Source organism: Odontesthes bonariensis, chromosome 8 (assembly GCF_027942865.1).
Source record: "Odontesthes bonariensis isolate fOdoBon6 chromosome 8, fOdoBon6.hap1, whole genome shotgun sequence".
In the NCBI taxonomy this organism is placed as follows: domain Eukaryota; kingdom Metazoa; phylum Chordata; class Actinopteri; order Atheriniformes; family Atherinopsidae; genus Odontesthes; species Odontesthes bonariensis.
Window position 1 is genome coordinate 33,566,546 of NC_134513.1, and position 16,033 is coordinate 33,582,578.

At 40.2% G+C, this 16,033-nt stretch overlaps 1 protein-coding gene across 1 annotated transcript; it reads right to left on the reverse strand.

The window, feature by feature from the left end:
- Positions 1-456: 456 nt before the first annotated feature.
- Positions 457-14,487, reverse strand: tmem243b (transmembrane protein 243, mitochondrial b). The gene is made up of 5 exons (XM_075472250.1): positions 14,358-14,487; positions 6,480-6,748; positions 4,977-5,027; positions 4,420-4,524; positions 457-3,362 (listed from the first exon to the last, which is right to left on the reverse strand). The coding sequence occupies exons 2-5, from the start codon at positions 6,555-6,557 to the stop codon at positions 3,243-3,245; spliced, it is 354 nt and encodes a 117-aa protein (XP_075328365.1). The 5' UTR covers positions 6,558-6,748; positions 14,358-14,487; the 3' UTR covers positions 457-3,242.
- Positions 14,488-16,033: the final 1,546 nt, after the last annotated feature.

Sequence of the window (16,033 nt, forward strand, 5' to 3'; positions counted from 1 at the left end):
GGAACCGAATATTCTAGTAACGGCTATAAATAAATACAAAGAAATCATGTCAATTAAAATACTTTCATGAGCCTGTATGAAACTCAAGTGAAGAGGCGGTCAGGTAGCACAATGATTTATTCCATAAAACATTCAGTTAAAAAAACATGGCTTTGACAGTGCTGAAGTTGGCTCTTCTTCACCTTGAAATTTACAATCAGAAATGTTCAGTTTATTCCACCTCAGAGCTTCATCACAGATCTGAAAACAAAGCCAACAATGAAAACATGTTGCTCGGCCTCTTCTTGCTCTGTGCATTATTTTCGCTTTAAAAGGCTGAATTAATCCACCACACCAGAGTAGCCTGAGGAAGTCACCCTTTCCCTGTTTGTTATAAGCTAAAATTAGAGCTTACAGAGGCTTTGTGGCCAGTGGAACACAGACAGACTGACAGAGATTTGATTTGGACTGACAGAATGATTTAGTCACACAGCCTTTATTTCACAAACATCATGTCAGCATGTTTAACCTGCTCAGATGATCCCACAGGTGTCTGCTCTCTGCCTGAAATGACACAATTCTTCTGAAAGCACCATTAAACTAGCTTCTTTTGGAAGGAACAGTCTGAATCGCAGCCTGGCAGATACCATTTAAATACCATTTAAATACCTCTGTATACACACAGTATCTGTGAGGTATGTTGAACTGGGAAAATGAAGCAATTTATTGTCCAGGAATGTGTTTAACACTGAAACTGGGCTTTTAGTTTTAGAAATCCACAATTACAATCTGGATATCTGCAGTACAACTCTGGGATAAACTCCCATTAAAGATGTCTACAGTCCAACTGTTATTTCGGACGTCCATAATGTATTTTTTTAATATCCAAAATAAACTAGCTAGAAGACTTGTCTGATATTAAATGATCACATTATGACTTGATCACTGCGTGCTAAGGCCTCATCAACACACTGGTGTCTCATGGTTGTGGGACAGTTCTGTGGGTGGACTGTTGGGAGAATAATCAAACACTGGAACGCTATTGATCCATTTGTCAATTTGTCAACACTTAATGGTTTCAGCTGTTTAAATTGGATGATTTTCTGCATGCAGCCCTCATTTCTAAATGGTGTGAGATCAAATCATGGGGTAACATGTGAGTTTGCTGCCTTAACTAAAGCAGCAACGTCATCAGTGTGAATGTGTGGAGCTGAAACAGGCCGACAAACCCAGATGTGCATCACGTGAAAACCACAAAACAAAAAATAAAGCTACAAGCCCAGCTCCGATTTCTAAATGGCAGGATTAATAGTGAAAAAAATAAATTTCCAAGGACAGATTTGTACACCACCTCCCGGCAAAAATTATGGGATCGCCACACTTCTTCTTTAATTAGTGACAAATTCAACAAAACAGATCAAACACATGGCTGAATATTCTGGCTTTGTAACAGATTGCTTTGACTCTTCTGTCCCAACACGTCTTCCTTTGTTTCCATTTTCCAACTCTCCCATTTTGTTTGGATTTGCTTCATGTTTTGGTCACAGCTGGCTGGGAACACCCGACATCTTTGGCCACAGAGTTAAATTCCCTTCTCGTAGGAGTTTTATAACTCTTTCCACTGTCAGCTCTCCTGTTGGGGCCATATTTCCTGTCAATCAACAGGTGAAAGAGCTGGTAGGTTTTATTTAAAAAAGCTCATAATGATACCAGATTTTTTATCCTCTACCCGATTTTTTTTTTGGGGGGGGGAATAAAAAATTTACCAAAAAAATATATTTCTGGTATGTTTTACAAAGCCAGAACATTCAGCCATCAAATAAAAATAGTTTTGTCATATTTGTGTTTAATTTGTTTTCTTCCTAGAGAAGCCGAGTGAGCTTCCAGCAAGTGTGACGATTCTGACGCTTTTGTCAGAGGTTTTATGTAAAGTATTCAGTCGTTTTCATTGGTGCCACAGCTGGCCTGAGTACGTGTGTGGCTGTGATGCAAGTGTGAAGTCAGCCATCCTTAGTGCAACATTTGGCAGTCAGTTTAATCCGGCATGTAAATCTAGTTTAAAAAAAAGCTCCTATTAGTGGGACGTGGTTTGGAAATCAATTAAATCGAACGACTACAAGCCGAAGAAGAGAAACAGACAAACTGTTGTGGTTATCTGCCACAGAACCCCGATATGCTGCATGTGCTATTCTCTGGTTTGAATCACAGTCTACGTCACTGAAGGGAAGAGGAAGCTACATCATCTTCCTACTGCTTCAACCGCTGTGTTCGCTGCATCCAGTTTAAAGGGAAAACCCACCCTGTTTAAACCAGACGGCTGATGACAAACACGAGATTTCCTGATGTAGTTGGTTGGCTTGAATGCACCAACAGGCACGCAGCGGAGTTTAGAGAAACCGTCCCTAAAATGCGGACTCATTCAGACTGTGCATCTTGGGAGTGGACACTTCATCCACCACTACATGCAGTTAACTGGCTGCTCCTGCTGTAATCTAACGCCTGTCTGGAGGAACTGCTTTCTGTTCTGCTAAAGTGAGCTCAACCACACACTTTAGCTTTGTGTGGACAATGGAAGGAATTGCATGTTTTTGTGGTGTTTTTTTTTTTCTTTCTATGATTTATAGACAAACACATGACTCAAATCCACCTTTTTTCAACAGCTCTCACTCCCCATCAGCTTTAAATATATATCACTGACTGAATTGGATATTTGACCTTTCTTTGTGCCATTAATTCTGCAATTCTGGGTGAGTCACTAAGTGAGTTGTAAAGTTTAAAGTAAAACTCTCCTTCTTAGCTGTCTGACACTTTTTAAAAGATACATATATATAGTCAGCTATTCGAACCCCTAACTACCAAATAAAGGCAGATTTTTTTCCTCTAACTGTTGCATCCATCCCCTTGTATCATCAGAAGGGCTTTAGTGTGACTGCAGTCATGATTGATGTTTATTTGCATGTAAACACAGCCGTTTATCTTAAAGTTTGTCCTCCAGCGGGCAGATTTATGGCCTCTAGCAGTACATCAAGGCTCTTACGCAGTGACCTCACGTGTCCAGTGTGTTTGCATAATTCTTCATCCACGCGCCATCAGTGATCCTGTGGTTTTTGGTCCCAGTGTTCTCTGAAGGTTCAAGTTAGTTTGTCAGGTTTGTTTTTGGTTGTGCAATTCTTCATTGTCCGTGTGGAGGACCTCACACTGTGCGTCCATCTGTCAAGGCCATGTCGTCCCTTCTTCCTCCTCTACTTCGTCCTCCTCCATCTTTACCTGACGTCAAAGAAGTAGAGGTTGGCACATAGACACAGCAGCACGATGGACGCCAGCATGTAATAGATCAGGTTCCTGAACTTGGGCTCCAGGTCGCCCTGCCGGTACCAGAATATCTGAGGAGAGATGGAGAGCACATCGTTTCAGTCTCATCACAACAGTCTTCGGTGTTGTGATGTGTTAAATGTGGAGACGTCTAACAGCAAAAAAAAAAAAAACCTGTCCCTTTACAAGCATGCAGGAAAAAAACGTGCAGACCCACTCTACAGCCAATGTTTGTTTTGTCCCTTCAAGGCTCCCGTAGTAACAAAAACTAAGTGATAAGAATGGAGGTGAAGAAAGCAAATGAGTTAAAATTGGATCCGTAGAAATAGAAGGTGTGAAGGAGTTAGAAATGATTTGATTCATTTGACAAAAATCACTTTTTATGACAAATAATGGTCTTTGTCAAATTAGCTTGAAATAAATCAAATCTCTTGGTGTAACTTTATGACTACCACCATGATACCGAGTCGGTCTGACTCTTTCTGCCAGAAAAAGGCCCGACCGTCAACCCTCTGAAGCATCTGTGGTGGCCAAACAGGGTGCATTATGCTACTGAAAGGGGCCACTGCAATCAGGGAGCACAGTTTCTGAGGAGGTGTACTGGGTCTGCAACATTTAGGTATGTGGTACGTATCAAAGTAACATCCCCATCAATCACCACTCTGCCCCCAGCAGCTTGCCTTCCTCCCGTAGTGCCATCCTGACCAGTCTGCGTCTCCGCTGGCCCAAATGGAACAAATCGGAATGCTGTGTGCTCTGACATCTTTCTATCAAAACCAGCATCACCTTCTCAGCAATTCCTTCCCTCACAAAGGGAGACCTGCAGCGTTCCTTTAAATAAGTCGCTCATTTTAAAACGCGACTGAACGTAATGAGAAATAATCGTTTCATAGAGCATTTCTGCCACTTCACAGCACAATTATTACAAATTCAACAACTGTCTAATAACGAGGAGGACTAGTTCTAATACAGAAGCTTAAAACAACCTGCTTAATGAAACCGTTTCCTCAGCTGCTCTGCTTACATCAGTTTCGTTTTCTCCAGTCCAGCAACTACAAAATGAATGAGTATGAGACTATATACGTGTGTGCGTGTGTGTGTGTGTGTGTGTGTGTGTGTGTGTGTTACCAGCACTATTGTGGATCCACATGCTAACAGGATGCACACGGCAAAGAAGATGTTTAGAGGCCGCGGAGGCAACGATGGGAACACAAAAGAGAAAATCACAGTCACCTGTTGGACAAAGACACAAACATTTGTTCAAAATATCCGGACACACTGACTTTATAAGTTTAAAGATCTAAACATTCAGAGAATAGCTCTAAAATCAGAGGTTTTGTGGCTCAGTAAAACATTAACCCGAAACAAGTTGTTTTCTTAACTGCAAATACTCTTTTTTCCTTTGAGGTTCGTCGGCAAAACTTCTAGAAATCCATTTTTTCCCCCTTCTTTTCTACAAACTAACAAACAGTTTTTAACGTGACATTAACTCGTATTCTCTAACGGATACAAAAAGTCTTTTCATTTCTAATATAGTAGCACATTTATTCCACTCCATGAACTTGTGAGCTATAATCCAGACTGCTGACCCTCCAACCACACAGAGAGGATTTCCTGTGAGCTTCAGGTGGAATGAGACTTTAAGGTCACACCAACCGCTGACACAGACACTGTTGTGTACTCACCAGAACAACCACGGACGTAAATCCCCCCACTGACATGTTGATGATTCGATCCTGCACGAAAGACACGAGTTTAAAACATCACGGTGGAAATGAGAACATTTTTTGCATTCTTCTGGACGCATTAAGCGCATTAAGACCACGTGTCGGCTCACTTAAAGCATTTCAGGACTGTCGCTCTGCTCTAATGAAATCCTGACTTTTACAAGCGCAGCGTCATCTGACAAAAATCCTTCTTCCAGTAACTCAAAGATGGCGATGCGATGAATTTAGCTGTACTTACTTGTGCCATGATCCCCCACAGAGGAAGATAGAAGCGGTAGTAAACGTAAAGCAAAGCCCTAATTGCTCTTCATTTCCATCAGTCTTGGTAGAAAAAAAACACTTCCTGCATGTATGCCCAGACAACCCGACTGCGGAACACTTTTAACCTGACAGCCATCTCACTGCTGAACCCTCAGCACTCCTCCCACTGGACTGAATGTACATGTAAATGTACATGTACTTTATTTCTACAGCCCTTTACAGACAATCCTTACGATGTACCAAAGTGCTTTACAGCAGGTAATAAATAAAGAGAAGAATAAGTAAAAACAAATAAAAACAATAAAAGAACAGTGAAAGCAATAAAATACAACAAAATCGAATAAGATAAAAGTGTCATCATACTACTGGGTATTAAAAGCCATCCTAAATAAGTTGGTTTTTAGCCTAGATGTGAAGAGGCCCAGGTCAGAAATAAGACGCAGCTGGACGGGGAGCTTATTTCAGAGCCTGGGGGCAGCAACGGAAAAGGCTCGGTCACCCCAGGGTTCGTATTCTGACCTGGGCACTTCCAACAAAAATCGATTTGTTGACCTCAGAGCTCTACCAGGATTGCGGACTGTTAAAAGCTCAGATAAATATGATGGGGCGAGGCCGTTAAGAGCTTTAAAAACAAACATTAAAAGTTTAAAATCAATTCTATAAAGGACAAGAAGCCAATTTTAGCACTCTGAGGTCATTAAATTGATGTAAAGTGGTTTATAAATAAAATACATTATTAATATTATTATTATTAATGTAGGGAGTTAAGAACAGGAGTGATGTACACACGTCTGTTGGTGTTGGTTAAAAGACGGGCAGCAGCGTTCTGCACCAGCTGAAGGCGACTGAGAGAAGACTGGGAGACGCCAACATAAAGTGCATTGCAATAGTCTGACCTTGAACTTATTAGGGCATGGATGGCTTTCTCAAGGTGAACTCCTCATCACTGCATTACAGTTCCACGGTTTCTGTCCACATGCATGTCTGACCCCTCAGCCCAATAACACAACATGTATATTTATCTATATTCCTGTACAGAAGTTAATAACTTAAAAGTAATATTGTACATATTACATCCATTTGTGTATATACTCCACCAACTCTCTACTTACTTTAAGTCATTCTCTGCATTTGCCGGCTTCTTCCAAAAGACATCTCATTGTACAATGACAATAAATATTGATCTATACATCTTCCTACCCGAGCCGAGGTCTCCCCGAACAGCGGTCTGTTGTCCAGGCCGCTGGTGCCATACGTCCTGGTGGGGAAGTCGTCCATGGTGGCGGCGGCAGATGCTCATTCAGCACTGACCGTTACGTCTCAGCAGCACTGCCTTCCGAAAACGCCGGCCCAGCGCTGCATGCTCTTTTCCAGCTGCCTCCAGCCGCAGAGTGTCGGGGGTGTCAGTGTGAACACGCTGGGGGGCACATGACGGAGGATTGACTATGCAGATCTGCTAGGCGGCCGGCCTGTGTGACAACAGAACAGCTTTTTAACAAAGTGCTGTAATTGTGATGTTAAAACAGCATTAAAACATGAAGACTGCTACAGCACATCATCTTCAAACCACCTCTGCTTGCTGTAATTCTTCTTCCCAGAAATTATTTTGTTTCTCAGAAACAAACATGACCCCTGAGACACCGCAAAGCTAAACACAGAAGATAAAGGCACACCATCTTCACCTTTTTAACAACCTTGTGTCTCTTATCCTTCAAGGAAACATAATCATCGACTTTAGTTGTTTTAAAGAGCAGCAAACCAGCAGTCTCCCTTTAACGTGAGCGGGGAACAAACAGAAATCTCCACAAGAGAAACATCTCACTACAGATTATAGTTTAGGCCTATATACGTGAACATGAATCTGCCTCTTATCTCAGTGTACCAACCCTGAACAATCACCTAACAGTGGTGGATGGAAACATACAAAGACGTTGGATTTAATTTGCAGATTTTTCTGAACTGTTAATATTTTTCTATAAATTTTGGTGAAAGCACAGCTGCCGTTAGGTCGTTTTATTCTCTTAAGTTCGGAAACTTTTAGGTGTGGGACCCATTTTACTTTGAACAGAGCTGTAAGTAGTGCAGTGGGCCCGTCTCCCTGTGACTTGTTGATGTTTCAACACGGCCTTAGTAAGTTATGAAAAAGGTCCTAATATGTCTGGTGAAAAAACACATGACATATTCAAATAATTCCAAAATCCAAAAAGTTGATCATATATTTTGATTAGGGCTGGGAAACGATTAAAATTTTTTATCTAATTAATCACATGATTTCCACGATTAATCGCATTTGTACGAAAAATCCAAAAAATAATTAAAAAGTAGTGTATAGCTTTTAGCATTTAGTTTTATTTTAAATGTACTGCCATATGAATGAAAGTGCCATAACATTTGTTGTGCAAACACACTTTTAACATCAGCATCTTTCTGTAGTTTTTCTGTAGAAGCCTCGATCCACTGTCTGTTTCGTTGAATGACTTGCTGCTATCAGTTGTGTGTTTTGCCTATAAGTGATATTTTAGACTGGAACTACTACGGTGAGAAGACCATTCAACTTGGCTGTAAATGCAGGAGTTTTTTTTTTACATTTATTTTGAAATACGTGCTTTTATGTTGAAACAAGTAAAACAGGAAGTAGCGCCGGTTAGCTCCGTGAGCGTCACACAGAGGCCGAGGAGCACCTGTAACGGTGATGTCCAACTTTAAAATGAAAATGGCCGAGTAAAAGTTCCGTACCCTTCTCCAAGTTTGGTGGATCCGCCAATTACTTTCTTTTCCGGTTCCGCAGCAGACAGCAACAGACTTTTACAATAATAAAACCTGCGTTAATGTTCGATGAAATATTTATCGGCGTTAAATAATTAACAAGTTAACGAAATAATAACGAGTTAACTCGCCCAGCCCTAATTTGGATACACATATAGTTACCAGTAATGTTACAGGTTTGTCTAACCAGCAGTCATATGATCACTTAGTTTCCATGCAGCACTGAAACGTCATTGAGCTTTGCTTTAATTCAACAGTCTCATGAGTCTTTACACTTGTCAGTGTGAAGCTGTCCTCTGCCAGGCTCCGCCACCTGGACTCACGACAACATGTTCACCTTGAACAGCAGGTGGAGCTCATTGAAAGGCAGCTGAAGCACAGACACTATAGACTTTATCCTTCCCTCCTGTGTTTATAGCCAAAGCTGATGATAATCTAATGAGCCGCATAACTTATATTATCAGCAAACCGAAGTTCTAAACTCCATAAATGATGCGTCCTGTGACAGAACAGAAAACATCTTCCTTTCTCACTTGACTTTTCAAACACTGTCCGACCCTTGTGGCTTTTACAGTAAATATTCTCTGACATGTGACTCGGAGTGAAACAAAGCCAGTGGTTTCCACTGCCGCAGGGAACACATTGGATTTGACTCATTTTCAACTGATTGTTGTTTTAGTTTTTCCTTTAGCCTTTTAGCTGATTGATAAATCTGATCGATTCAGTATAAATCTGTTGCGTAATTTATTGTGGCATGAGCAGATGATTTGAATATGGAAGAAAATGATGACATTTGGGAAGAATGTCAACGTAACGTGCAAATGTGTTCAGTTAACACTAGACACAACCTAATACAGTTTAAAACACTCAACAGACTCTATAAAAAAAAAAAGCTACACAAATTTTATCCTGATATCCCACCAATATGTAACCGATGTAAATCCACAATAGGTACTCTAGCACATTCTTTCTGGGCATGTAGTAAACTTTATTCGTATTGGAAGTGTATTTTTCAGTTTTTTTCCTGAGGCTTTTGGGAAGAATTTGGTACCCAGCCCTTTGGTAACGATCCTGGGGGTCACAAGTGTCCTTTCTTCCGTCAATAAATTTAAAAGAAGAGCTATAAAATTTGGGATGGCGATTGCAAAAAAAGCTGATGTTTTTACGTATATGGAAAATGGACTCTGCGCCTTGATATAATCTGTGGCTGGAGAATTGTCAAACACTTTACATCTGGAGAGACTGAGATTCCGTAGCGAAGAGAGAGGAGTTAAGTTTGATAAAACATGGGACCCGGTACTGAATTACCTTAAAAATGTGAGCTCATAGACATTGGTTATTGTATAAAACCTCACTGTGCAAACGAGTATGTGACTTTGTCTAGGTCGATTTCATTTATTTTTTCTACTTTGTTTATGTTTATGGTACCCATCTTAACTATGACCATGGAATATTGTTGTTGTAATCCAAGATGTGCTGCGTTCTGCATGTTATGTGAAAAAACTTTGGCAGCTGATCAGATCAAATAGAGAATTGTGAGTTTTTTTACTACTTTAGAACATTCCATATCCAAACAATCAAACATCATTTTAACCGTTCTTTTGACTGTGGCTCAGTAGTATTATACTCCTGCTAAGATAAAATTACACAGACTTCTCTGGCTAGGGAAGGAGGTGGCTTTCCATTAGCAACGGTCAGCTATAGCAGACCAAAGCAGATACAATACAAAAACACATTTGACTGCTCCCTTCTGCTTTACTTCCTTTATTGGCAGGAGCGACAACAAACCACAGCTGACACTGTCTTCTGACTGTGTTGATGATGACAGACAAAAGAGGAAGCTAAAATCAGAACAACTCTCTTTGCTGATTCAACTCTGACAAGACCAGACTGAGGGCCCAGTCGCGTAGTTCCTTTTATTTTTATTTAAGAGATCCATGACAAAGGTCAGCATCAGTGTGTCATACACGTAATAACATACTTTATCATTATACCAAACACTACTCTCTCATTTTTCTTACTGAACATTTATGGAGAGCAAAATCCCATCATCATTCATCCCCTCAGCTCTGTGACACACATTAAATCCTTTTCTCAGTAACAGATTGTATATCGGGTCTCCGTGTCCATTTGGACCACATTCCACTAAATCTTCCTGTTTGCAATATTCAAGAGAATGTTAACTTCTCCATTGTTTGGATTTCATGAATAGCTTTTAGTCAATCATCTGACGTCGGAGCCTTGCTCCCTCCAGAAAGCAATATTCTCATCAAACATCTTCCCCATTATAGTGCCTGTGTCTAACGTCAAGGCATTAAATGGAAAAGCAATCTGGAGCAGTTTCCAAGCATTTGTAGATTTCCTCCCAACAACAAAGGTTTTCTGGGAAATTGCAGAATAGGTGATAATCGGAAGCTACATTCGACCCACCTAATTTCCCTCTATTTCATCCCAACACCATGGTACCCTTCTTATTTTATTCCTTCATATGAACCACATACTGAGCTGCTTGAGTCGCTGCTCCAGTGAAACAAGACCATTGCAGCATCCGGTCACACAGTTCCTCCCTAACTTTACATCTTTATCCATGCGAAGCAGCAACGTGGCCTTAGAAACCAGAATACAGTTAAAGTTTCTGTTTCAGCCGACTGTGGTCACCTGAAATGCGTCATGCGTCACCTTCGACAGCCCCTACTGGGGTTTTGGGGGTGGCAGTTTGTTGCTCTTCTCTGTTCGCCATCAAAGTTCTGGATATTTTTACACCATCCGAAGAGCTCGCAGGATTACTAAAAAATTCATGGGGAAGTTTCATTAAAGTTTTACCAGAACGGGGCATCGACAAAGAGATGAACTTAAGATGTCAATCCTGATCTGGATGGAGCGTATTTTTTCTTTCAGTCCTGGTAGCAGTACGCAGTCTCAGACTGAAAATCTTTCAGAAAGATCTGTCAACCTTATGGAAATTCCCACCCTGATTTTTGATGGTTCATAAAACAATTCACCAATGACTGAAGGTAAATATATTTGTTAAAATAACCGTCTCCAAAATCAACCTTTTAACATTTATTATTCTACCAAAGATTTTGTCCTGAGCTTCGAAGAACAAATCTTTCTAGTTTCATAAGTTTGGGACCAGTTTTAACTACATGAGTGTTATGAAGGCCCTTTTAAAAGTTTGAAAGGTATAAAAGTAAGTTGGTTCTGTTGTTTTTTTTACCTCTGATGTGCTGCCTTTTCTTCTGATTCAGCATTAAGGCTCTAGTGTACAATATTTAGGGCAGCCTATAAGCATAATCACATGAAAACAGGAACTTTTGTGTGTTCCTTACCTTAGAACAAGTTTATATCCAAATATGCTTTGGGTTGACCGCCTCACCCCACTGTCGTATTTCTACAGTAGCCCTGAAAGGACTTATTCATATGTTTATGCATTTGGCAGACGCTTTTATCCAAAGCGACTTACAAACGAGGATATAACATTACACTCGACTCACTGTAGTCTCCATCTTAAACAAGAGGCGTTGCCACTGAGAAATAAAACCGCTGCTCCACAGAAATTGCACCACTCATACAGATCGTCTGCTTTATTCTAAGTAGTATTTGATGTTTTTGTAACTTTTGCAATGACAGTACATAATTTGGTTTTGATGAGTCCTACTGATGCCTGTAGAGACTGACCTGCCCCCACACTCTTCCGGCTCTCTCCGTTTAAAAAGAGGCTACTTTCATGGCACGTGGCAGCAGACAGGAGGCACGTGCCACTGTTCACCTCCATAAAGCATTCATTTATCAAACTACAGACACTGCCCGTTCAAGCCTGGATCACACATGCTGCTTCATGTGCAATTTGCTGATTATATTGTTTGAAACTGTGATTTCGATTTGAAAATGCTTAATCCTTAAAGCATAGCCCCCCAAAATACTGAGCCATGGACTGGCACTGAGCCTGCAAAGCATTTGTTCCTAAGCCTCGAGTAGTCCAGCATAATAATAATACCGATAATAATAATTAGGCATTGAACGAAGGAGAGTATTCACAGTCCCACCTTTCCTCACTTGAATTGTGGGGATGATGAGTGGAAATATATGAATTGAGACAACCGTAACTGAAAGAGATGTTGGAAACAAGCTTTGGGCTACCACTGATCCAATGATACTTCAGGTGAGTTAAATATTTGAGCTATGTGAATATTGTGTTAATTCTTCCAACATCCACTTGGTAAGATTACTGGTCTACGGTGGTCCACGTAATCTGTTCTAAACCACAGATGTCGTGCCAACATTTTACAATGTACGAAAAAAGGTAAAACTGAATGCTGTTACTGAACAAATTCAAGCTCTTCACGCCCACCAGCTATAACACAAACTGAGCAAAGATTTTGTTTTTAATGTTACGAAGCCATCGAGACATTCTGTGTCATCGTTTTAAAGCACAAAGTCTCACAATTCAAATGCCACAAAAACCTTTTAAGACACCACTGCAGCAGCAACAACAAAAGCTCCTCACTTTGTAATAACCCTCCGCACATGGGTGCTTTCTTACCTTTTCTATAATCCAGTTATTTTGTCATTTGTCAAATTTGAATCGAAGCAATGAACACTTGCAGCACTAACAGCTGAATGGTACTTTCGATGGTGCTTGTCCTTTAAAGACGGCCTTCCACTGCCAGGTTTTAATCAGTTAAAGTCCCTCATTTTCATAAATGTCGCTCATCATCTCATACAAAGCCAGATTAAATGGAAACATTCACTTTCTATAGGAAAGAAACGTGAAGTTATGGCTCATTTTGCCGTTACAAATGTGCCCACATCCCTTTTCTGTTAGCACACCTGGAGGCTTCAGCGTATATTTAGACACATTAAGCAGCAAACAAAACTAACAGGTTTGTTCATCTTGGTCATCTCAACTTTAAAAACCCTTCTCCGGCAGAATTTCAGACCCTGCAGAATCGTTTTCACAAAAGCAGCTGCCTTTGTGGGTGAGAAGGCAGCAGGAAAGGAAATAAAACCCTCGCAAAGCTTTCTCAGCAAAAAAGAATACACACAAGGTGGAAAACAAGAGCCTCATTATGAGCTGGAATAAACCTGACCTAAAGCTACATTCCTCCACAGCCTTGTGATTCACAAGGCTTCTTAAAACAACCGCACAGCTTAACTGAGATGACAAGGAAAATATCTGCTTCACATGTGAGCCGAAGGTAATGATGCTGCAATTAATCCTGGAGGCTGGCAATGAAGAAAACAAATCAGCTGGACACTGGTTTCAGGAGGTGAAAGGTCAAGAGAACATCTAAATCCAGGGTTCCCACAGGCATGAAACCTGGAAAAGTCATGAAATTAGGTGAAAATACTAGTTTTGGAGTCCACATTTGTCATCTGCAATGAACCGAGTGAATATTTATCAAAGTAACTTGGCTTAGTTTTCCTCAACTACATGACTTGCAAAATTACAGCTGTGTGTGCATGTAAACAGCCAAAAGAAACTCTATATTCTGTATTGATACCAGACTTTGTTGTCCAGCGAGGTGAAAGGATGACGTAATGACACTGCCTGTTGTTGAGAGCATTTCAAGAGAATGAAAACCAAGAATGAGATGATGACAAAAAGTATGTCCTTAAAGAAGCCATGACAACAGAATACATTTTAAATTATATGCTCGGTCCTTGAAAAGTCATGAAAAAGTTTGGATTGTGTAGATCTGAGAGAGATTTACCTCTCGACAGTGAAAATGTCATGTTATCAGTTCAGGGCCATGACCTGTTGAGGCAGGGCAAGTGATAAAATCCCCACAATATTCAGCTCAATATTAGTGAAGAGTTAGGACACCAACAAAAGCATTATTCATAGAAAGATTGTGATCGTTCACGGTCTGCAGGGACATCCATTGTATTTAAACTGAAAAATTAAGAGCCAATTTTAGCACGTTACTTGGTTTATACAGTTTAGAGTGCTGGTTTTAGATAGAAAGTACCCTTGAGTTTGCAGAAACAGTGATTTGTTAGCCGCGTAAGTTAACTCACCTCAGGTTAACCGACCTTATGCTACCGATACCTGAAGAATACGTCGAAAACACAAGTCATTATCAGCTGGCAATGCCGCTGAATATTCAGAAAGTGGCAAAAGACAACAGTAAAGCTGCCTCCACTCTTTAGCTAACCCGAGCTTTGCCCGTCACAAGGCCAACTCAAAGCAGGCTAACGAAGCTAAGCTAACCAGACAGAAGCTCCCACACCATTCGAGGAGAATAAACATATTCACAAAAATGTAGCGGACAAGCCGCTAAGCCACTCGTTTCTGTCAGATTTACTTGCCTCACAGTTCCAGTGTTGGTTCCAGTGAGAACATAACTTCATAGAAGCCGTGCAATAGGGTCAGAATTAAAGGGAATAAGTCCGGTAGCTTCAGTTCAAGCTGTTAAAGGTGAGTTCACTTACTGTTGAGCCGACCGTTGGTTAGTCGGCGTCAGTGGTGCTCGCGTAGCCTCTCCAAATGTACTTAACTGATGCATAAGCTCTCAGTCTGCTTTTTAAATAACTCAAGCCACTTTTTGTAGACACGAAAAAGACGTAGATAAGCAGATAGTAATTAAAAGACAAAACATAAAAACATAATCTGGCTCAATTTTGTACAAGTAAGTCGTGCGGCAGCTTCAGTACATTAAAGGTGGGTTCTATCAGTTACTGTAGAGGAGACGATCCGCTACGTTTGTCATAAAAAAACTGTAAATTACAGACTTAAACAACTCTGAAAAATAATTAGTTTTTTTTTTTTTTAGGTTTAATTAATTTTTTCCAAAAGAGTACCAGAATAAGGTGTCCCAACGTAGGCATATTAAAGCAAGCCCAGGGATCGAACCCGCAATCTTCTCTTTGAAAGACGAGCGCCTTGACAAGCTAATCTTGGTCATAACGGCAAAATTGAGGGGGGCCATTGTTTAAACCATGATGATGTTTCATTGTTAAACTGACATTAGAAGCTTATTTCTAATTACTTTGAGTAAATGTAGTATATATCACCTATTCTGCTGCAGCAGTGCTGTGTGTACAGCAGTCACATCTACTTACCCTGCTGCAGGATAAACAGTTTTTATAGGACAATTTAATTAGCATAAATCTCTTTTGCCAGTGGCAAGAAAGGTTCTTAATTAGGATTAATAACCTCAGATGTGAGACACAGTGGGTCCATACATAATCCTCCTCCTCATGTTACATGAGGAAAGTGTGACAGACTGAGATTAATCCCGGAAAAAGAAAAACCTCGGTATTATATCTGAACACGTCATTAGTACAATGCCTGAAATATTTACTCAGTGATTCTTTGGTTTGATACAGAAAACAAAGTTTGTGTATTGGTTAATTAAGTGTTATAAGCCAAAAACAGGCTGCAGGCCTCTGATCTACACCCATTTCCACAACTTCATGGTTAAATTGAAAGCAGAAAGAATGTGTTCAGCTTCCTGCTAATGGCAAGTTACCACAAGCAGTAGGTTAACTTTATTTTTTATCTTATTTCATGTAGCTAGTTAATTTGACAGAGACAGTTAACATTATAGGCACCATAGTTAAAAGGCAGCTTTCAGCTGTAGTACCCAGACAGTTGTTATAACAGTCTGAAACTGAAACTAGAATCCACAAAAGAAACATAGAATTAAGACATAATTATTCAGATTTTGAGTAAACAAAACATCAATTCAAGCATGTATCGAACTTATTATATGATGGATTTTTATTTTAGCAGTTGGTTTTACCAACTCAAAAAAGACTGTAAAAAGATTGTTGAAACAATTCTGTAATCAATCTGCATTCTGTGTATTGACCAGCAGGTGGCGACTTATGCACAGTGCAAAAGGGCACTAGTTTCATGTATTTTTTATTTTGAGCATGATTGATAATAAAACAGGGTTTGCTTTAGGGCCTTGAGCAAGCTCTCAAGGTTCCCCAAAACTCCAGATCACTTTCAGGAAACGATCAAGGACATCAGGGAACTC